At 45.1% G+C, this 24,306-nt stretch overlaps 1 protein-coding gene across 4 annotated transcripts in view; it reads left to right on the top strand.

Annotated features, from left to right (window-relative positions):
• Positions 1-24,306, top strand: part of LOC114135095 (histone deacetylase 7-like) — a 68,550-nt gene that overhangs the window by 14,609 nt on the left and 29,635 nt on the right. For 2 of the 4 annotated variants that reach the window (XM_028002039.1, XM_028002040.1), the window contains exons 2-5: positions 349-468; positions 16,688-16,758; positions 23,198-23,378; positions 23,915-23,999. In XM_028002039.1, the coding sequence (XP_027857840.1) occupies positions 23,247-23,378; positions 23,915-23,999 (217 nt within the window). In that variant the 5' untranslated portion in view covers positions 349-468; positions 16,688-16,758; positions 23,198-23,246. Of the gene's footprint in view, positions 1-348; positions 474-16,687; positions 16,759-23,197; positions 23,379-23,914; positions 24,000-24,306 lie in introns of those variants that run through there. The other 2 variants (XM_028002042.1, XM_028002041.1) reach the window with 2 other exon arrangements.

Here is a 24,306-nt window from a genome sequence, read left to right as displayed (position 1 = left end):
GGAATTCCTTCACGTAACATTAGGTAATATCAGGATCACAGCGTGTTGGAAGATAGAGTGTAAAGATGAGATGTAGAGGCCACTGATTGGATTAAATCAGTGCTAAAGATGACCAGTCTCTAAATCTATTTCACATGAAAGAAATAAACTACTAGCTCCCATCAGGTTAAATCCGGGCCTATTCTTAACTTGAATAATTCATGGTAATATTACTATGATACTGCTCACACAATGTATTTGAAAATGTGCAATTAGTATAACAGTTTTTCTGACTCATTTTCTGCCTTCTCTTCTGTTTTGCCTCCTAACGCCTCCTTCACAGCCTCACTTCTCTTCCTCTTCTCTTAGGCTGTTGACTTCACACATACCTATGTTGAAGAAAGTCAGGATTCACCTGGGAGAAACTTACCAATTCAGGACAGATTGAGGAAAAGAAGTCAAAAGGCTCCCACATACTCGGGTGTACTTCACTCCTGTCCGTTATCCTGCAATAGCTAGCCCCGCCCACTTCATCACAACCCTCCGGGGCTGACTACTGACCAGTTCTCTGTCTAACAGGTCCGGAAAATCTCTAAGACCTGGGTATTACCCTAAAAGAGATCTATAAGAGATAATCTATTTAAACTGGTGTCGAAAGCGATTCGTCTAGCTCTAACTACCTCCAATCCAGAAGTTACGACCCTTTTCAGTTAAGAAACAGTCAGCTGAGTAGCCCTCACCGCTGCGTAATTCCAATAACCACTCCTGTTAACGGTAGCTCGCTTTCTAAAATATAACTTGCTCTTGGAACCGGCTAGATTAAATTTAGTGACTTGGATGTAAGTCCCTGGGTCATTATTTTACTCTCGCCAAAGGAAATTATGAAGCCTCCTCTTTACTAGAACCATGTACCTTAGTTTTACCTTTATTAAAAGAACTAAAAAATGATTAAATGACTCAATTAATTCCAATGTCCACCAACCTCATTAGAATTTTAGAGTAAGAATTTATTAAGCAAGCTTAAGCAGGGATATGTGACATACAAATCAATAATCAATTGTATACAAGTCAAGAGCAGTGTAATAAGATCAACATGTATAATCATACCCTCCTGTCTCTTTCCCTAACCTATGTCACAGATTCTGAGATAGCTTTTTAGGAAGCGAGTTCAACTCATACCCAGTTGGTGGTGGATCTTTAGCAACAGGAACGTCCGAAAACCTTGGTCTGAATCTTTGTCCTTTGTGTGGAAAATCCTCTTTAGAATAGAAGCAAAGTAGAGAGGGTTCAATTGTTTTGAAAACCCAACTCTTTTATCCCTACGGGACCTTTGTCCTTTCTCCAAGTCTGTTGCAATGTTTGGGTTGAGGCAAGACCGACGATCGAATCAGAAACCCGGGTTGGACGATTGGAACTTGTCTCCCTTTGGCGGCACGAAGCTTCAGCTTTTCCCGTGGCTTCAGGGTGTGGTCTGCTGTTGTTTCCTTGATCTGCTTCTTCGTGTTAGCTCTACTTCGGTGCCGCAGACAAAGAACAAGAACTTCTCCTTTTCCGTCTGCTTATATACAGTTCTCTGCCATATATGTGTATGGGGAGTGTTAGTTTACGTGGTTTCGGCCCCTCCTGTCTGCTGGCTGGGATGGAAAGTACCGTCCTTTCCTCAGCGTTGTTCTTAGCCAACCATACCGCCCCACCCATCCTGTGCATCTGGCCATCTGTTCAGAACTGCTTGCGACAGCAGGAACTCACAAGTTCCCCTTCTGCTTTTTCCCTTTTTCTTTTCAACATTAAAACCTATGTGCTTTCCTCTGATTAACTTTTAAACACAGTCAAATATTAAAAACTATGTGCTGATTTCCATTAAGCATTAATCATAAGCATTAATCACCTCTTTCACTTATTATAAATCATCAAACCTTAATCATTTCATTGTTGTCATGTTATTACAGATCATGATTCGTACACTTCAGAATCATTCAGTGAATCATTCAGTGATTACTTACATACAGTCATTTTACCTATTGTATTCATCCATGTTCAACTTAATCATTATCAAAACACTCAATCATTATAAATCAAAACACAAGATTGCTTTATTTCCTTCAGGCTTTCATGCACCTTTTTCTGTGTGTACCTGGATAGATCTCAAACCTCATACCAGTTTTCTTGACACCCCCTCCTTGAGATCGGACGGTGCATCGCAGAAAACACAAAGTCCGAGGTCAAAAGAGGTCAAGTCCATCACCGCAATCAGCAGTCAAGATGTCCTGTTCGTAGCAGGCAACCGGAGATGATGATGGTGTCCAGGTATCCACAACCTCATACTCCGTCAGATTGGACGGCGGAGAAATCCAGCACTCGGCGTCCAACTGTGGAGGAAGTGGAGATCCTGCTGATCCGGGAGGGCTAATGTCCTCCAGGGAAAATTGCAGAAGCGAAGACAGATCCATCTCAGAGTCTGGCAGTGTCGGTGGGTTGTCACAGAATCCCTCCAACTCAGTCAGCAGATCCTGAAAATCCATATCGGTTGAAGGCGGATCCGGTGAAGGAGATGACACGAAGAGGGTGTCTTCTGTCTGGCATGCTTGGTGAGATGAACTGAGAATCTCAGTTTGGGTACCTTTTCTGTGAGTCGCACTGCTGGTTTGGCATCCGACATCGATAAACATATCCGGCGACACGGGACACGCTGGTGGAAGGTACTCGCCCACTGCCACAACTCGTCCATCGAGAAGGTGTAGAGTTGGCAGGCATTGTCGAGTAAGCTGGTGCTCCCATAATTTCTGGATCACGGGCAGCAGGAGTCCCGTGTGCATTGGAGATGTTATAAGGTCGTCGTCTTCTTGGCCAAAGGCAGAGGTCCACACTATTTTGTGCACCCGTTCCAGGGATCGAGATGTGGAGGCCGCTATGTAAGGCAAATCTCCTTGCCCTGTGGCGCAGAGAATTGCCGTTACATCGGTGATACGGCTGCTCACGCAACGGTGACACCAGCGGGAGGACGATGCAACCCATATGAATCCATAGGACTCTGCGGCGATCCCACATCCCACACAGCAGGTTGGTGCCTGAGAAGAAACAGCAACCTAGGTAACTTCACGATTAGGGGTTTCGGATTAACAATAACACAACAAATATGCAAAAGCGAAAGCGGAGAGTGTAGCTGGTTTAAGCTCGTGTGCCTGCTTGGGCTGCCAGCCAGGGAGAATTAATCACAGGAACCGGAATGTCATGATCTGGAGCTGGTTCGCCCCTATCATAGACATGAGCGGAATCATGGAATATTGCAGCATAGGTCATCATCCATACAACGATGGCTAGGTCTGAGGTTTCCTGAAGCCAGTAAAGGACCACCAAGATCCCCCAAACCGTTGCCCAGAGAGCCAGAACTATCCACTTTTGCAGCCATATGCGCCTGCCCCGACCTTTGATGGACAAGGCTTGGCGCGCTAAGTAGACGAGGATAGATACTGCGAAGAGCCCTTCTAGAATAGCTGTGAGGATCTTAAGTGGGGCGGTTCGAGTGGCTTGACGACCCCCAACGACCAACTCCAGTATCAGGGCTGTGGTGTCGGTGACGAGCCATAGGCAGACCACAACGCCCCTGCGCCAGTTGATGCGGGTACGGCCCATCAGGTAACAAGCAAAGAGGGATGAAGCTAACCCCCATTTCTGGAGGATGATGGGTCGTAGGATAAGCTTGACATATCCTTGTAGCGCAACGAAGATCCTCATAGGATGTCCCCTGGGCCAGGAACCAGTGTGGCAGTAGAGTACCCAGGCCAGGGTAACCCCTAAGTGCTCAAGGGTACTCACTTGAATTGGAGCAAAAAGTGAGTTGGGGTTTGATGTGTTGGTTGAAGAGTTAGATTCCATGATGTCCGATGGTGGTTCGTTTGGTTCCGGTGCTGTCGGCAACTGCAGCGAGGATTGAATGGCTCGCAGGCACACGGCAGCTCTCTTTTATGCAGAAGCAGGCTCCTCCTTCGGGGGGAGGGGTTGGTACCCCCTCTTTTCGCAATGACATAGTGCTTTCAGCCACACCTCCAAGACAATTTTGCCAACGATTAAAGCCACGGCCACGCCCAGTAGGCCCAAGATGTATGGCCACAGCAGGCTCAGAGCATCTAGCAGCCACTGTCCGACGATGTGGAGGCCTCCCTCTACAACGTTAGCAACGCCTTCCACGACGTCGGTAAGGGTGGTCACGATAGCTGAGCCCAAAGTCTCGAACCAATAACATTCATGTTGGTCAGATCCTTTTCCACATTTTTCCCAAATTTCCTTAGAGATTTGGCAGGTGAGATTGGAATACAAAAGGTTAGGCCCAACCCAATCAAACCCTGGGTCTGTGTGCCCATCACACAGATTCTTGCGGAAAGCATGTCCTTCGGCGATGGCCACCAGGGGATTTGGGATGAACGGAACTGGGAGACCCAGAATGCTCTTGCGCTTCTGGAGATGGTATCCCAGAATTGCATCGGTGCAGGTCTTTCCGCTCACTATAGCCCTCCGCCAAGTACCATTGATTTTGCGCCAAGTAACTTCAGAAGAGTGAGTGTCATACTCATCGGCATAATGTTGGTTGCAGTAGCTTTCCCAACCTTGGACCTCGTGGCAGGGTCTTCTGGCCAAACTGATGACACATTCAAAGACATGTCGTGTGTTGTTTTTACAAGTCATGCGCCAGGGTCTCGGGTTGACGTAGTTTTCAGGTCTCCAAAAAATTCCAGGCCAAATCGCGCGGGTCCTTAGAATAAACTGTGGCGAGGTACTGGTACTTGATCCAATAATTGGTGGATTCACTGAGACATGGTATAACCCAGGCTTGAAGTTCTTCCTGTTGGAGTCCCCACCATTCCCAATCGCAATCTCGATAATAATCCTCATAGCAGGCTTGTAGAGCCCATTTAGCGGTAGGAAAGGTGTCGGGATCGGGGCAGTGATACTTCCATACGGAAAATAAAGTATGGCTTTCTTGTAAGAGGTCACATCGCGGTGAAGATAGGGTTTTCCTCCAATAAGTATCGTTGAGGCTGTCAAAGATCCTCTTGGCGACACACTTATCAATCTTTGCAAAATCATCCTTAGGAGCGTTCAGAAGATCCTCAGGAGTTGGAAGGCGTTGGGTACGCAAGTTGGCAATGTGTAGCTCCTGTAACCCAGCAGGAGAGCGAACCGCTCCCTCTGGGAAGTCTCCCACAAAGAACGTTTGGTCCGTTGCTATATATGTCCATGGGAATGTGTTATTCAGCCAAACTTCAATTTCTGTACGTACTGTGCGTACAGAGTGCCATAAATCCGTCCAGTATTCTTCTACAGCTGTTACAATGTAATTTTGGCCCCTGCATTTGACGAACTTATTCCAGAGGCAGGCATTCAACCACCTAAAGTGGTGCCTATAACAATGTTGTTGGTCAGATTGGTACATAAACCGTGTAGGACCTTGCCGAATCAGGAAAGCCGTAATATTAGCTAAACTGTTGTTGGGGGGGGGCCTCGTGACCCAGTCGCGAAAGTCGTTTCGGGAGGTTCTGTTGATCCGCTCTCGCTCTGTGATGTTGGCATCTTCTCTGCAATTTAGGTGATAGTCTCCCCAAAACTCCCCTCGTGGGAGCCAGGTTCGACAGCCTGAGGACCTGTGCGGGGCCGGGTATATAACTTCGGTATCCCAGTATCCCTGTTCCGGTAAAAGTAGTAGCGACCGACAGGCCATATTGCAATGCCATTGTGGAAAGCCTCGATCCGGATGAATCCAGTTGCATCTCACGGTCCGTCGCTCCTTGCGCTGTAGAACCCGTATCCAGCAGAGCGCTCCGGTCTCGAGGAAGTCATAGGCGTAGATCTCCCAGGTCCGATTCAGGAGGTCGTCTAGGGAGGAGTCGTTCACTTTGTAGGCTCGGCTTTCCACATACTTTTTGCCATTGTCTTTGGCGAATAATCCGGTTCGATTCTGGGCAGAAGTTTCGTTGTCCCATGGCACAAAAATAGCCGTGGTGCTTGTATTCCAGCAGTTGAAAGTGGCGTACTTGGAATGTCCATAAGTGACCTTTGTATGCGTAAGGTACCACGGTCCAACTCCGATAAAGTAGAAGATCGTAGCGAGAATAGCAGCAGCAAATAGCAAAGCAAGAAGCGTCAGCAGCCCTTTCAGGCAAAGGGATTTTCCTGTTATCGTAGTCGTTTTCCGTAGCAGAGGTTCGCTAGAGGTGTCCGAGTCGTCGTCAGTGTCAGTAGAGCTGTCCGAATCCGATGTTGAGTCCAGACAACCCTGGTCTGTAGGCTTGCGCCTCATGCCGATAGCATCCATTCTGGCCAGATTAGTGATTCTCTGGGATCCGGTGTATCAGGCTTTGTGCAAATTTTTCTTAAAGCCTTGATACGGCCTTGGTTAGCAGGGTCCTTCGCAACGCGTCTGGTGGCTCTTCTGTGTTGCAAGGCTGTAAATATAGGAGAGGGGTAGGGTAAGTCGGGCTCCAACCCCCTCCACACCCACTTCCAGTGGAACACCCTCCAATAGTGCGGCCGAGGAAACGGGCCTTGGGCGGTGCCGTTTTTCAACGCCTGGTCATACCAAGATTCGTGATTGTACCCTATTGGGGCGGGTACTGAGATGTAGGTGTACAAAGGTTGCCCATGTAAAGTTAGTCTGGTGCGGTACCCCCAGGTTGACGGGGTAGAAATCCTCTGGTGTGGCGGATTGGGGTAGACCCTGTCTATTTCCAATTTCAATGGAAGCCTGGTGTTATTAAATATATAACATTCTGGATTCATTTCCCTCTTTACTATGGTTTTTGCCATACTTGGTGATGTGGTCCAAATAATCATGTCATTAAGTGAAATTTCACAATACAGTCCTTGCAGTGGTTCAAGGTAATGGGGACCCCACCTTATCCGTAGTTCGATCCCCTGTACCCTGTGATACACTGTATTAAAAGTCCATGGCAGAGATCTTGGGCTCATAGGTGAAATTGATGCATAATGGACCGTGTTATTGGACCCTCGTCCTTGCCAAGCAGGCGGTGCGGTGGGGATGAATAAATGTGGCTTCGTTGGAGGGGGTGACGTGTACTCTTCACTTTCCCCCACCTGTTTGGTGTTCTGAAAATCAGTGGGTCGAAGATATATGAGGTACTTGAGAAAATATGCTTCGGTGAGCGGATTGGAAGGAGTGAAATCTTCTCTTGGCATATCCAGGAGAATAGAGGTAGTAGGGAGTCTCAGGAACGGACCTTTATCTGATAGTCCCGACGAGACTCCAGCTCCTACTTTGAACATTTTAGTTACAAAAACCTTTGTACCTGTCCGTCTTGTGGGTTTTGACTGACGTTGGGACTTGACGACTCGTTTTCCCCCTTCCGGTTTATCCGTTAGTCTTGGTTCTTCTTCCTCCATGGAAATGCTGAAGCGAGCTTCTGCCAGGCGTGGGTCTTGGGTTTCTTCTGAGGAGGCTCCGGTTCGGTGTAGGACACGGTGGCGTAATTCTGCTCGTCTGGCACCACTTTGATGGCTGCTCCGACGGAGTAGATTCCTTTAAAGGGGACGGTGATCATGCGCACTGACAGCTGAATCTGGCAGGAGGTGCTAGGATCGGAGGGCGTACCCGCTCTGTGGGCCACGCCTCCCGGGTGTTGCAACACTCCATCCCGAAACTGGGACTCCGCTGTTATCCAGTACAGGCAAGACTTTTCCTTAGGTCTTACCGCATTGCTGCCCCACCCGTCCACCTCAGTGGTGTAGTAATACATATCTGAGCAGCGTACCCCATCTTCCCTTGGCACGTCCGGTAAATCCACCACAGGAATTGTGCAGTCATTGATGACTTCCAAAATCAAATGTGCCCATGTGGTCAGCTCCCAGGGGCCTGTCCAACCTCCATTAACAGCTTGGTCCCTGGTGTCATCTGGGAGTGCACTTAGCCCCTCAGCTGATGGTTGGTACGCGTGAGGACGATGTACCCGGAAGATCACAGGGGAGTGGCTGGTGTTCAATGGTGGAAATGACAGGGATGTTCCGGCAGCTTCATACGGCCAGGCAGCATGAACAGAATCCCACAGGACATCATGGGGCCCTTCTTCTCTCCTCCACACCCATGGATCCGCTTCTTCTGGGGTGTTTGGGGGAGCTGAAGGTCCTGGTAATATTATTGGTATGGGGCTCCCGTGATTTGGTTGTACTTGTCCATATGTTCTGTAATATCGCAGCGAGCTGTAAAACCTCGTCACCTGCCATCCCTCAGCCTGACCTGTCAAAGTCAGTTCTCCTCTCCCCAGCTGGTCTTCGCAAGTAGAACAGTGATGGAGATCGTCCCCATCCCAGACGCAATAACAGCTTTTTGGTTCTTCATTCTGCCAGCTCCATTGGGTCTCCAACTGAAGTCGGGGCAGGTAACCTACCCGGCAGTTCCCACAGATGGTGTTGTTCAAAACCGTAACCGGAGAGACGCGGAGATGTTGTAGTATCTCTGCGGTGGCTCCTTGTTTCCTGGGTTTTTCACGGCCCGGTCCCTCCCAGGTGATGGGGAGTGGGTTGTTTACTAAACAAACCGGACAGCGACTTTTAGCTCTTGCCCATATCAGCATCTCTCGCTCCTCCGACAGGACTCCCTTTTTAGCCCAATCCAATTTCTTCAGGGCTCGTCCTGCCCAAATCCCTGAAGGTGTTCTTCTAATTATAACCACCCCTTTCACGGTGGCCAGTCCAATATAGGGTGGAATGGTACATGATTCACTGGCCATTTCACCGGCTTCTGTTTCACTTTAGTCAGGAACTGGCTTGAGCTGCTCAACTCCTTGAATCCCTTTTCTTTTCAGCAATACTGTGTTCCTATCCAGTACTTGCTTGACGATGTCAGTGGTCTCAAACTTGGGTTTTACTGCTGCATTTACAGGTTGCTCCCTTGCTTTGACCCACACGCGCTGTCCCTCTCGGAATGGCACTCTGGGCGTCAGCTTCTCCTTTTTGTCGCTGGAGCTCCGCTCCACTTCCTTCGTGGTGAACGGCCGTTGGTTGAGCTCCATTGCAGGGGCGGGCCTCTCGGCTCTGCTTCTGTCGTTCAGGGCCTGCCCTATTTCCACCGCCTGTGTGCTCCAACTGTTGGTGTTAGCATTTTTAGCTATCCAGCTTTTTACTAACCCTATGGCTCGTTCCACCACTCCGTTAGCTTGTGGGGTATAGGGTGGAGAGTAAACTCGCATTACTCCAAACTTCTGGCACCATTGGTCAACCTGTGAATTACGGAAATGAGTCCCATTATCCGTGCGCAGCTCTTTCGGGATTCCCAGGGCACTGCATACTTGTTCCAGCATGCCGACAACACTATTGCCGTTTGCTTTCCTGGCTGCTTTTGTAGTTACAAACCCCGACATAGAATCCACCAGCACTAAGAGGTACTTCTCACCTCTTCTTCCTGTTATCCCCATGGGGCCTGCAACATCCATGCAGACTGAACCCCAGGGGACCGTGCTTTTGATGGATAACCCCTCCATCCGCTGCCCTCGGCGACCTGCGTTGTATTGTCCACATACCTCACAGTCCCTTAGCACGCGTTGGACTTGTTTCACTGGGATCCAAAGATCCTGCTCGTCCAGTTCCTTACGGGTAGGTCGTACGCCTGCATGTCCAAGGGCCTCATGCACGCTCCGCACGACCTCAACCACGTACTCTTCTGGGACCTCCCGTCCTCTGGGAGTGCTGTCCCACTTCTCGGTACCGACAAAGACGATCTTTCTTTGCTGGACATAACAGTCCACTTCATCATTCCCACGCCAATGAGCTCCCTCATGCGTGTGTGCTTTTTGATGCTCAACATCTATTTCCAGTTGTAGTTTTAGCTCAGCAATCTTTTTCCACAAGTCTCTGTGTGCCACTGGCTTGCCCTTCGCTGTCTCGAAACCATTTTCTTCCCAAATGGCCAAGTCTTCTCTAAGGGCTTGAGCGCAGTAGTAGCTGTCGGTTACTAACCTGGCATTCTTGATTTTCCTTTTCACCAGCTCCAGCAATCCTTCCAGTACGGCCGTTACTTCTCCGGCTTGAGCACTACCGGGAGCTTTTCCTTTCTGACGGCATTTTTCCTTGCCGTCCTGCTTCAGAATAAATCCCCAGTATGCCGACTGGTCGGACCCCTTTCTGGATCCATCGGTGTAGATTGTCCATTCCGGTTGTTTTGGCTTCTCAGATGTCTCTGGCGGTTTCTTCTTACTGGTGGGTTGTGCTGGCCCAATCTCAAGCTCCGGGTCCAGCAGGATGTCTTCCCATCTTCCCCACCGTGTGTTAGTTGCTTTAGTACTTTCCACGGTACCTTTTCTTAGATACTTATGAACTTGGCTCTGTGTGATGACTTTAACTGGTTGTCCTTGTGCTAGATCCTTCAGCACACCCCAGTAACGAGCTAACACCGCTAGCTCTTTCTCCTCCTGCGGATATTTCCTCTCAACAGAAGTCAGGGTGTAACTCCACAGGGTAACCAAGCCTCCATTTTCATTACTCACTTTGATCATGGCATCGTCATTTTCACAGCTGATTTCTGCCACCAGTCTTTCTGACAAACTTCTTGGCTCCAGTCTCACAGCTGCTTGAATGGCTTTTCTCAAGTCTTCCAGGTTCTGTTGATTCGCTGCTGTCCAAACCCAGGGTCTTTTTCCGTCCTTTTCGTCCTCCTCACTCTTTCTCAGGCATTTGTACAAAGGCTTGGCATACTTCTGATAATTGGGTACGTGGTCCCGGACGTAGTTGCATAGTCCTAATATTTTCTGTAAGTCATTCTCTGACTGAGGTGGTTGAATGTTCGTCAGCTTTTCTCTGTACCCGTCTGAGAGTCCCAAGTCCGACGTGACTTGGAAACCCAGATAATTCACTTGGAACTGTCCAAATTGACATTTCTTGAGGTTTAGCTTCAAGCCTGCCTTGGTGAGGTTTTCTACCACTTTTTGTAGTCTTTGTAGGTGTTCTTCTTCTGTGTCATCAGCAATAAAGACATCATCAATGTACACAGTTGCACCTACGTCCCCCAGTACTTCCATCACTGCTGACTGGAACACGTTTGGGGAGTTCTTGTATCCCTGGGGTAACCTTTGCCACACATAGCTCTTACCTTTGTGGGTGAACGCAGTTTTACCTTGCGATTGTCTGGCGAGGCGTAGAGAGAAAAATCCATTTGCTAGGTCGATGCATGACTTGAACTTCTTGACTCGAAGAGTTTTCAGCGCTCCTTGGGGATTGATTAGACTGGCTCGGTTTGCTATTGTTCTCCGATTCAGGGCCTTGAAGTTGATAACTGGTCTCCAACCCCCTCCAGCCGATTCAGGTTTCTTCACCGCCTGGATGGGGCTGTTGGTGATCGGGTTGAGCTCCTCTCTGATGATTTCCAGGGCGCTCAGCTCCTTCACTATCTTGTCCATCTCCTCGACTGCTCCCGGATTCAGCGGGTACTGCCGAACAGGTGGATGAACCCCACCTTCGATGTGATGAACAACCTTTGGACCCAAATCCCCACAATCGTTCTTGAACCGTGCCACTTGCGCTGTAACGATGATCTCACGCAGCTTCTCTTTCCCAGCCGGGGAGAAGTCACTCTCTGCGATCTTCTGTTCTGTCACCGTCGGTATGTCAATCGGTTTGTACCAGTCCTGCTGCCCGGATCCGGTTTGGGTCGGGCCGACTTTCACCAACCTTGCTTTCAAGCTCGTCAGCCTTCGCTCTAGTCGGCGATGTGTGCCTTTCTTTTTACTGAGTTCATCTAAGTCTTTTACTGTGAGTAGATTGTAAGGACCTTTCACCCACACTACTCCTTTCCATGTCCCGTATGGCATTTCTTCTATTTTTCCATTAGCAAACTGAACCTTCAGGTGTCCTGCTGTTTCTAGGTCTTTGCGGGTCATAGACACCTCTGCTCCGGTGTCCACCAGGTAGGGTACTCCCTCCACTTTGGCGTAGATTTCGTCCCCTTCCCAGTAGGCATTTTCTAAAATGACCCGCGACCTGGACGCCATTACTTTGGTGACCCTCCGGCCCCGGCTTTACGGGACTCACGGAGGGCCGTCCTTTGTTCTGGGCTCAATTTCCTATATTCCTCATCCGTCAGGAACTGACCTTTCCCTGGCTGATTTTGTGAAGCCGGCGGGTTGGTCGGTCTTCCTTTTGGTCCTGGTGGTTTCTGCTGGAACGGCCGGTTTTGGAAATTGGATGGTGGTGCTCCCTGTTGAAACGGCCGGCCCTGGAAGTTGGATGGCTGTGTGCCCTGCGGGAACGGCCTGTTCTGGAAGTTGGACGGCTGTCTGATGTTGACCCTTCCAGGTGGCTTGGTTGGTTGGCTAGCCTCCTTCTTCCTTTTGTCCTCGTAGTACTGCTGCTCCAGGTCAAATCCCTGCACTGCCACATCCATCTGGGCCACGGTTGTGCTTCTCACTGGTAGTTTCACAAACACAATCTCTCCTCTTCGTCCCTTTGTCACCTCACGCAGTACCTTCACATACCTCGCGGGAGAAACGGTTTGCTTTAGTGTGTGCCAAAGCGGTTCCAACCGGCTTCCTTTGTCCAGCCGTCCTCTAGCCCTCTTCACCTGGGACTCTTCGTCGTCCATGTCCTCCAACACTAATCTCTCATAGTTGGTCTGTGCTGACTCTGTTCCAACCATCGGGTCCGCAGTCACGCTGGTCAGCCACAACTTTTTGGCTCCTTCGTGGTTGGTGGTAGATAGCACAGTTGGCCAGACATCTTTCAGATACTCCTCATTATTTTCGTCTGCGTTTTTACTCCGAATTACCAGCCTTAGATTCTTTAGTTCTGCGTATGCATCTTGTCCGGTAGTAGTGGCCGGTGGCTGGGCTGACACTCCTTGTGGTTCCCGCGGGATCTGTGGCCCTGGCTCTGAAGACGTCGCCTGCGGCTCTTCTTCATCAGCCGACACCTCGTCCAGCTTCTGTCGAGTCTCCCTGGAGTACTTGTAGGCCGCTTTCTTCAGTCGTCGCAGCATCACATCATACATAATTCCCATGTATGCGTTCCTGAAGTTGGTGGTCAGGGAATAGTGTGCTGTCAGGGTAGAGCAGGATGGTGTCATCAGGATGTTAGCCCACTCTCCGACTGTCGCTTCTACCTCGAGCAGCACCTTGTATCCCAGCCTGCTGGCCCATCCTGCTGGAATCTGGTACTCTGTCTGACCGACCTCTGGTACATACGTACGCCGTCCGTCTTTAGCTTGTACGGGGCCCCAGGTCAAGTTCTCTGTGACCGCCCTGGCGGTGTCTCCTGGCAAATCTGCCGATCTTAGTCCCTGCACGCTCACCATCACCCTTCTCATACTTTCATTGCTGGCAGTCACCAGGCCCCTTTCGAGTCCGTGCCACATCTTCTTCCGATACTCCTCCAGACTCTCTCCTTTCTTGTAAACATCAATTGGGACCAGGATTACGGCACCGTAAGGGAGACTGTATCCCTTCATTATCACCACGTCTCCTTTAGTTTTTACTCTACAGGAAGCTTCCAACACCTTTGAATCCTTTTTGTAATATTTCCCAGCCTGGTTTTTAAGGCTGCGTCGGAACTTTCGATTGTGGATCTTGTATTTGTCATTGGTGAACACAATCAGTCCGTCACCTTCAAGGTCCCATATTCCTCCAATAAACTGATAAATTATGAGCCCGGATTGCAGCCTTATGCTGATGGTTTCTGATGGTATTTTGGCCAGCTCTCGGGCCATCCTCCATACATCCGATTTCTGGGTCTTTTTCTTGGGGCGGCCGGGGTCCCATAGCTCCTCATCCGATTCCTCCCCGTCCTCGTCGGAGCTGCTGCCCGCTGGAGTCGTGGGTGGCAGTAGCTGCCTCCTTTCCGTGCTGTGGACTCGGGGATGAAACCCGAACTCCTGACCCCGTCGAGGGGACCAATCCCTGGCCGCTTGCTCCAACTGTTCCTCAGCGAAACCGTCAATGAGCGATCCTTCGTGATTTTCCTCTTCTGACTGCTCAGAGGGGATCTCGTCGTTCCTCGATGCTCCCGGTCGAGCTGGGATATCGTCATCGCCTTCCGTCAGGTCTATCAGGTCCTGCTGATCTTGCTTCGGCTGGTTAGTCGGTGTTGTGGCTCTGCTGGGCAGTTGAGAGGGGGCTTCAGCCACCTCCGATTCCGCTTTGTCTGGGGCCTGCTCTTTTCCTCGGGTCTCTTTGAAGGCCGAAAGTCTCTGCAGAACCTCGGCATATTCTTTGTATTTGCGCACCCCACTGGCGAGAGGGTTCACCAGGATCCCTTCGATGCCCGCTTCCAATGTAGCTGTCTTCACCAGGCTGTCATATTTCTCGGAGGGGCTGTAGACCATCCGCAGCTCACCAATCGTCCATCTTTCAAGGAGTTCAGCGAACCATTCCAGCCATTCTCTGATCTCCGATTTCTTGGTTACCTTTACCGGGCATTTAACAACTCCTAGTCGGTGACCATGTTTAAGCTGTGTGCAAAAGTATATCCGAGTCTGCACCAGGTACTTCATTAAGTTCCGTGCCATGTCCTCTTTGATGGTGTAGTGAGATTCAAAGAAAACCCTCCTAATTACCTCAATCCAGGAATCCAATCCATCACCGAGTAATATCAACGATACAGGCAATTGTGATAATGTGGATTGGGAAAGATGGGATTGATGACTCTCTCCATCCCGGCTGATGTTGCTTGCCTCTTGTCCCTTTGCTGGCTCTTGCAGGGGATCCAGTTCCCCCCTTTCTTCTTCATTCATAGTTGTCTTTGTCTTCGAGTTGCCTATCCCCCAAAGCCTCTCTTTGCGCTCTTGAGTAGGGATGGGTCCAGGCTGTGTTGGCTACTGGCTTCACTGTCTGGATACTATCACTTATCCTCAGTAGAAGCTTTCCCTCACCTGCATGCTATACAGTTACTGCAAGGGTTGTGACTGACGGCCTTATCAGTCACCGTTAACTCTGTTCCCTCAGAGTTAACCATCCAAGTGAGCTATTCAGAATCACACTTCTGTTTTTACTGACTTGGTTTATTAGGGCCCGCCTACTTGGCTCCGCCCCACGTTGGGCGCCATGTCCGTTATCCTGCAATAGCTAGCCCCGCCCACTTCATCACAACCCTCCGGGGCTGACTACTGACCAGTTCTCTGTCTAACAGGTCCGGAAAATCTCTAAGACCTGGGTATTACCCTAAAAGAGATCTATAAGAGATAATCTATTTAAACTGGTGTCGAAAGCGATTCGTCTAGCTCTAACTACCTCCAATCCAGAAGTTACGACCCTTTTCAGTTAAGAAACAGTCAGCTGAGTAGCCCTCACCGCTGCGTAATTCCAATAACCACTCCTGTTAACGGTAGCTCGCTTTCTAAAATATAACTTGCTCTTGGAACCAGCTAGATTAAATTTAGTGACTTGGATGTAAGTCCCTGGGTCATTATTTTACTCTCGCCAAAGGAAATTATGAAGCCTCCTCTTTACTAGAACCATGTACCTTAGTTTTACCTTTATTAAAAGAACTAAAAAATGATTAAATGACTCAATTAATTCCAATGTCCACCAACCTCATTAGAATTTTAGAGTAAGAATTTATTAAGCAAGCTTAAGCAGGGATATGTGACATACAAATCAATAATCAATTGTATACAAGTCAAGAGCAGTGTAATAAGATCAACATGTATAATCATACCCTCCTGTCTCTTTCCCTAACCTATGTCACAGATTCTGAGATAGCTTTTTAGGAAGCGAGTTCAACTCATACCCAGTTGGTGGTGGATCTTTAGCAACAGGAACGTCCGAAAACCTTGGTCTGAATCTTTGTCCTTTGTGTGGAAAATCCTCTTTAGAATAGAAGCAAAGTAGAGAGGGTTCAATTGTTTTGAAAACCCAACTCTTTTATCCCTACGGGACCTTTGTCCTTTCTCCAAGTCTGTTGCAATGTTTGGGTTGAGGCAAGACCGACGATCGAATCAGAAACCCGGGTTGGACGATTGGAACTTGTCTCCCTTTGGCGGCACGAAGCTTCAGCTTTTCCCGTGGCTTCAGGGTGTGGTCTGCTGTTGTTTCCTTGATCTGCTTCTTCGTGTTAGCTCTACTTCGGTGCCGCAGACAAAGAACAAGAACTTCTCCTTTTCCGTCTGCTTATATACAGTTCTCTGCCATATATGTGTATGGGGAGTGTTAGTTTACGTGGTTTCGGCCCCTCCTGTCTGCTGGCTGGGATGGAAAGTACCGTCCTTTCCTCAGCGTTGTTCTTAGCCAACCATACCGCCCCACCCATCCTGTGCATCTGGCCATCTGTTCAGAACTGCTTGCGACAGCAGGAACTCACAAGTTCCCCTTCTGCTTTTTCCCTTTTTCTTTTCAACATTAAAACCTATGTGCTTTCCTCTGATTAACTTTTAAACACAGTCAAATATTAAAAACTATGTGCTGATTTCCATTAAGCATTAATCATAAGCATTAATCACCTCTTTCACTTATTATAAATCATCAAACCTTAATCATTTCATTGTTGTCATGTTATTACAGATCATGATTCGTACACTTCAGAATCATTCAGTGAATCATTCAGTGATTACTTACATACAGTCATTTTACCTATTGTATTCATCCATGTTCAACTTAATCATTATCAAAACACTCAATCATTATAAATCAAAACACAAGATTGCTTTATTTCCTTCAGGCTTTCATGCACCTTTTTCTGTGTGTACCTGGATAGATCTCAAACCTCATACCAGTTTTCTTGACACTCCACAGAGGTGCAAGCGCACTCCAAGCAGACTCAAAGTGGGCGTCTGCCGGATACGTCTGCGCAAAGGTACATTTTTAGCAGAGAATTGTACATAATCACTTGCATGGACGTACAAAGGCATTTGCAACTTCAAAGAAATGAGAAACAGCTTGTTTGATGTGTACAAGTGACACAAGGATTTGAAGCTTGAATAAGTAGTTTTGAGAATTTCTATTCTGATCTGAGAAATGCACCGAAGTGAAACTGAGAAAAACTGTTATTTACTTTGTCCCAAAACTGCATCATGAGTAATCATTGTCAGCCAGGGTGTTAAAACATCAGTCATTTTATTCACACTGTCACATACTTTGGTCTACATATCTTCGAAGATGCAGTTCTCATGACTGCATTCTTGGACATAACTAGCAATGTTATATAACCTTCCAATAATAATAACACCTTTCAACCCCTATAATAGATTAAGTTATTTTAACAACTTGTTGGCCTGTGTGTTTGAATCTTGTCGGATGAGTTTTTGCTTCTGCATTCCAATTCTCAACCTGCCCACTGTGACCAACATCATAAATGGGTTGATACCAGCGCACTGCATTGATTGCATTTGTAGTCCCCAGAAGGTTGCTGACAGGCAATGCAGCAGGATGATTTCACACCAATTGCTTATAAAAGCTGAAATGCAAGATTAAGATGTTATTGGCATCATAACAAGTGTATGCTCAAAAGCAGTCTTTATTAAAGAAAGCATAATTTATATAGAATGTTGTGTAGATATATCTGTCAGTGTGATTAAAATTTAGGACACTTTTTGTTCTCTTGTCTTTGAGATATTTTCAGCATTATCTTCTTCAGAAGTGTTGAATGTAACACAGGTCAGAATGGAAACATTGACCCACTGTAATGAAAACTATTAGTGTCCTTAGATAGGACCTACCATATTGATTTTGTTCATCTTTAAAATAATTTTATAAAATTGTAAATGCAAATTACATTGTGATAAACTGGAATATGATAGGTAAGTTAATTAATTTGAACACAGAGGGATACATTCCAAGCTTTAATTTAGTATTTTTTCATTTTGTAACTAAAATCTGTTTATAGTCTATGGAGTATTGTCCAGTGGAAGATGAGAGACAACTGAGACAACAATGCAGAACAGCTGAATGGTGATATTAAAGTAAATTGGGCTTCCCCAAAACATAAACAGTGCTACAGGCTGATTATTTCCATGACAAACTGCGGTGATACAGTCATTAAAACAATTCAAGTATTGAGTGCATATAGTGCAGTACATGGGCATATTTCTTTGTAGACTCATATTTTTTAATTTTCTGATTGCGGACTTTCAATAGCTGTATGCCATTATGATGCAAATTCACAGAAATAAACATTTCTCAGTGTATGCAATGGCTCTATAAAATAGATTCCCTTTTTAAATTAAATTACTGATCAAACCATAAAAATAAATTCAACAAATAGCTAAGCTGACTTCACTAAATAACTAAATGAACTGTAGAATTTCAGTTCCTGCTGAACTTCCAGGTTATTTTTAGTTCTATACAAACCGGTTTCCGACATGTGGAATGTACGCTGTGAATGCATTGTTATTGATGCTACGAGAAAAAAAATCATATTAACTTTGTCCTAATGAACTGGTTCGTCTTTGAGGTGTGACTGAGAACTTTCATTTCACTTGTCCTAAATTTAGTTTGGCTTTTATGATGCACCTGAAAGTTGGTAAACATGGAAATGCTGGCAACATGTTTTCTCTTTAAACTGAGTGATTATATTCAGTGTGGATGCAGACTGCCTTTAGCCCCTTGTTGAAACATCCAGGTATCCTGTTACAGTTTCTGAAGACAGATGTTCCCAGGGGCAATACAAAGCTTACAGTCCTATGCTATAATTACTGGGGCCTGATCATATGAAGAAAGTAGCTCTCGCATCCTGTTCTGACCACACTCTCGTATACTTACTAAAGACTAACAAGTCACATAAAACCAAAAAAGAAATAAGACCATTTACATTATGTGCAATCTGATGGATTAAAAACTTTCACAAAGGTCTTGATTATGGGAAACCTTCTGTTGTCCTAGGTCATGTTAAGGTATGTATTCAGAAATTGTTGTGGCACTGTGGAAAATTTCTGCAAATAAATTTTCGAGAGGAAAAGAAGAGCAGTGGTGATTAGTTTTATACCAGCAACTGAAACATTACCAGAAGGCTCTGAATTTGAACAGCTATTCAAAAAGCAGTAGAATTGCTTGTTACTTTAAATAACTCAAACCTCAAATTTACTGTGGCAAGATTGAGTGTTGTATTGTACATAAATTCTGAGGGATTATGCTTAATCTTTAGATATACAGAAAAAAATAATAATTCCAAAAATATTCTAAATTGCTTGTCTGAATCTTAAGTGTTTCTCTCAAATTTGAGAATGTCATTACTGCACATTCCCAACATTTGAGCTCAAGTGGCTTTCACAATGTTTTCAAAAAAATAACATCTGGGAAGTGCATGACATGTTTCTGTTTAACCTCCTGTACTCTGATATCCCTAAATAAAATCCAGAACAATCAGTTGTGTTCAATCGTCACCTAATTAGTAAATCGAGTTTGGGCTACGTGCACACCATGACATCTACAAATCACATTGACCACAGGCTGCTTGAACACACGAAAAAATATGAAGCTCTAGATAAAGTAATAAAATATAAATTTTTAGTTACACAACTCCAATCTCTACAATCTCGGGATGTTTTTTCAATTCATGGCATAAAAACTGTATGGTTTTTCCTGGAAAGAGGCATTATCATTCGATGCAATCTATCTTCAGAAACCTTACTGTCATGAACATGTTTCCTTTTTCCTGTAACTTGGAGTTGTACTTACGTTTTTGACTGCCACTTCAACAAACAGTAGACAAATACATTTGTTAGCATTTGTTAGCTTTTGTAATACTAATAATACATTCAAAGCTCTTATACGCACTCCTGCCAGACAAGTGGTGTGTTGCAATTAATATGTTGGGAAGCAGCAAACTCACTGTTCTGAAACACATGTGCATGCATAATTGTGCTCAATAACGCCAGTGTTTGTCGACAGGTGATGCTAAAAATACATCGGTCGTCTCGCATGCACTGAAACTTGCACAAAGAGCCTCAGTGCTCCTTCAAAAGAAACAAATGGTGACTATTAATACACATGCACCAGCACTGATGCACTAATGCATGTAAATGCACCATCAACTGTCACACAAACAGACCCTGGTTATGCAAACACAAAGGCCTGCTGTGTACTCTCAAAAGAAACAACTGCAAGCTATTAATATCTCGGGGTGCATAGGATGGACGCACACAGGAGGATGAACACATTTGGAGATTGATACTCCAGCTGCTCGGAAGCAGGGGGCAGAATGTGCCCAGCAGCTGTAGATTCCTATAAACGTAGGAGGAGTGGGTGCGGGGCGGGGCGGGGGGCGACTGGGTACTCCCGCTAGAAGATGCCAAGCATGGTGAAGTAGCTGTCACGTTATGGACCTCAGGAGCTGGTCCAGTATTAAGGAGCTCAGTTCTCGACATATGCAAACTGCAGGGGGTGAAATGCTTGAGCATCTGGAGGCTAAAAATTGTGGAATTGTGGTATCTATATCTATACTTTAACTTAACTTGAAGTTTAGTCTAGTCAAAAAGCAAAGTCGGCATAATATTTAATTTGCAGCATGAATAGAATTACTGCTGACAGAATATCTGTGAATCTCGCGAGCTGCAGTGAAGCCATTCAACGAAAATAGCAGCTTCTGCTTGCCTAAATGAACCTAGAGGATGTTATGGTGCAGACTAACTTTAGAAACAGGAAGTCACTGTTTCTGTGTGAGTTTCTGTCTGTGCATGGGTGTGCATGCACGCCAGTAAAGTCTAAGCATGTGCGTTTGTTATGCGTGTGTGAATGTGTGTTTGTGTTAGTGTGCTGCTGCACTGGGCCCACAAAAAGAGGATGATCGTGTGAAACGAATATGCTATTACAGAAACCAGAAGTTTGCCTCCTGCTATTTTTAGCACAACAACACTTTAGAGAGAGAGAAGCAAACATACAGATCTTATCAACTCAAACTTCTTCTTATTCCCACCAGATTTTACCCTGTAATTGTATTTGTGAAGTACAGTTGGTAAATGAATACTACACCTAAGTAATGTTTGCTACAAACATATTAATCACTGTGAAGCAGAGTTAAAAAGAAGCGTATAATAGTTTTAATTCTTCTGAAGAACAGTGGTAATATGATAGGAAGTAATCATGAGTGCCTCTAATCCCTCAGGGTGAATGGAGATGAAATCTTATCTCTCTAGTTGGCTCTTTGAATGCAGAGTGCAGTGACCAAGCTGGTTTTCTGTCAAGTCAGATGTCATGAATCACGCTGAAACTCTGCCTTAAGATAGATCATTAGTGCATAAACTCCAAACGCAGGTGTTTGGAAAGTATTTTAGACTGAATCCCTACAGGATGACTTGATCTCACTTAGATGTATTCTTTTCTAAATTGCCTGTAACCGTTTTAAGCTGCACTTTTTGTTGCACGAGATGGATTTTCAGTTCCTTTTACAACTTTTACCAATCGCCACAACAGAAATATGTCTGTTTTCAATGCCTGCATGTCAGAAAGTCACAACCAGAAAAGCATTAGTCTTAAAATGCTAATTGTTTTTTTGAGTGTCTAAAGGATTCCCTCTTGCTCAGATATGTTAGCAATGTAGCTTTAGAAAATAGTACTAGAGGTTTCCACAACCTTTCAAGTTTGTTTGCTCTGCTTTTGTCATCTTTTCCAGTGGGATTTTGAACAATTTGCAGACCATTCTTTAATTGCTTTTGAAAAAAATCCCACAACTTTTATACGAAATGCCATAAAGTTAACATTGACTTCTGTCCTGGCAATCAAGGCTTATACAAACATGTATAAGCCATGATTGACATGGCTGACATGGCTTATACAACATTTATGACAGAAAAAGCCCCCATGCAGTTTTTCTGTGTAAAAATATACCGCAGGTGTTCCTTTTCTGACTTCCTGATTATTTCCTTTCTCTCAGGGGAGTTGACTTGTTTGGTGCTCGTGTGTGTTTTTGTGTATGTGAAAGTGTTTGCAGACTATCTGAGTCCCCTCCACCACCACTCGTCTAGTGATTGCTTAATTTCTTTAAAAACACTCAGACATTCTTTTGGTAATACTCACTGTGCTCCTCTGACTGGTTCTTCAAGCTGTACCTTAATTTTTTTGTGTGTTAGAATGAAAAACATATCAAGTTAAAAGGAAAAAGCAATAACATTGTTACATACTGTCAAGTCTCACATGCCAGCTGAAAGTTAACTGGTATTGTGTGTTTTTTTTTAGAAATGCAGAAAAAATTATGCGTTGTTCACATTTTTTAAAGTGTGACTATTTTGCTTCTGTAAAGAGATGTGCCAGAAATTCTGCATTGTTTTTGCTGTCACACAAACAAATCTAATCACAAACTTTCATCTTAAATTATACAAAATGTGTTTTTGATTTTTAAACTAATCTGCAGTCATAAAGTCACAAGCTGTTTTTGAGTTTCAGTCTCATGTAATACACAGTAAGTAAGTAAGTGTGTGGGAGTGTTTTCTTTTTCAGGGGAACTCTGTCTATATCAAGCACATTTCTTTTTTTTCTTTCCTACTCTGACTTACTGTAAGAAATGAGAGTTGGTTGTTATTATAGTTGGATAACATCAGGTTGGATGTTATCGGAATAATAATAATTTTTGAAGTAACTGAAACATTTTGCTAAAAATATAAAGCACTATCCCAGCTGCTGTGATGTGAGTGACTGTTGTCATGACAGAATAGTTGCTGTGTTACGGTAACAGTTTCCATAACTACATCTTTTTCACTGTCACTGAACCCCCAGGGCAGCAAGATGTAACCTTCCATACATTCTGTATCTATACTTTTGCATCAGTACTGAAACATGGCTCTGCACATTTATTACTTTCAGGTGTCAGTGTTAGATTACCTCTATATTTGCACATTGTTTGCAAGATTATGCCAGGTTCACTTTTTCTAGCCCTCTGGTCAGCTCTTTCTTTTGTAAGTTATACCATGAGAGTAAATTTGTCCCACAATGCTGCGGTTGGACTTCTTGTACTCGAAAATAACCCCTGATATTTTTAGGTTTTTAAATTCAGTGAACTAAAACTTTTGTGTTAGCACGCAATTGTGAAATAAGTATCTGTGTTTTGCTCTATTTACTGGAGGTCTCTGTTTTGTTTCCTTCTGGTGAAATGAGTAAAACAAAGAGCAAAGATGCATATTTACCTTTGAAAAATTATTAGCAGTCTCAAGAGACATTCTCCTTGGGAGATCATTATTAATAATCTGACATCTAATACATTGGAGAAATAGTTGTTAGTTTCAGCCCTAATCTAAAGATAACTCTCACCCAATGTCACAGCTCAACTGATCATTTCTCCTCCTTTTTTCTGTTCCTTTCTACAGTGGATGTGATCCTCAGCAGTCACATTTGGCCATTCGAAGGGTCAAGCCCATGGATCTGACTGTAACTCACAGGCTGTTACATCCACGTCCGGATTCGGCCATGCTGGCTCCACAGCCTTCATTCTATCTGGAACATCTCACTGCTCAACATTGCTCTCAGTTTTCCCAGCACCACTTGCAGGTGATGTGACACTGAGGCATTAGTCCTGTACAGTCAAAGATGTGTTCAAATAAAGGACCCAGCATTTATAAGCATAGATGAAATGAGTGATCAGATGTAGTAAGAAGGAATCTGTGTTATTTTAGTTAGTTCACTTATACTGTACAAAATCAAGAAACTGAGGTTGTTTGTTATGTATTGTCACATTCCACAGTATCAGCATTTTATTTGTACAAAACATACCAGTTTAATGTCGAAAGACCTCCTGCCACATTCACCACAGGAGGAAAGCAGCTGCTTTCCCCATAAGCTATACACAAGCATAAACCTCAGCAGATATAAGTAGCAATCAGGTCAGAATGTTGTTAGCAGATCATTTCCGCCTTATTTATGTCTGAGCTGTAAACAATATTTGCATTTTGTTCCAGTAAAAGGTTTTTTAACTAATATTGGCAGCAGCTAAGTGTCACTCCCTAAATGCCTAAATACATCTCATGTGTATGGTACAAAGAAGACTGGACAAGGTCTAATGTTTAATGTCTAATTTTTCTTCACAGTATAACACTGAACAAAGACACAGAAAGATGGAGGAGAAAAGAGAAGACCCACAGCAGCTGTTGCCAAAGAATAAAAACGAACAGAGTGAGTTGAATGTGTTGTTTTCAGACATTTTCTGAAAGGTTGTCAGAGTACAGACAGGCTGCCTGTCTGAGTCATCACAGCGTAACAGTTTTCAGTGTAAACGAAGGGGATTTCCATTACTGCCATGTATTATTGTAATCCAAGGAAATACTCAAAATGACAGAGTCCAAAAAAGAAAGTAACAGAAGTATCCTATATTTTGTTTTGAGAAACCCTGTACTGCTATTTAATATTAGCTTGTACTTAAATTTGCATGAAAGGAATATCTATTTATTACGTTACAATAAAAATAACTACTATGTGCACT

This window comes from Xiphophorus couchianus, chromosome 20 (assembly GCF_001444195.1).
Source record: "Xiphophorus couchianus chromosome 20, X_couchianus-1.0, whole genome shotgun sequence".
Lineage (NCBI taxonomy): Eukaryota > Metazoa > Chordata > Actinopteri > Cyprinodontiformes > Poeciliidae > Xiphophorus > Xiphophorus couchianus.
This window is presented reverse-complemented; position numbering and strand designations above follow the sequence as displayed.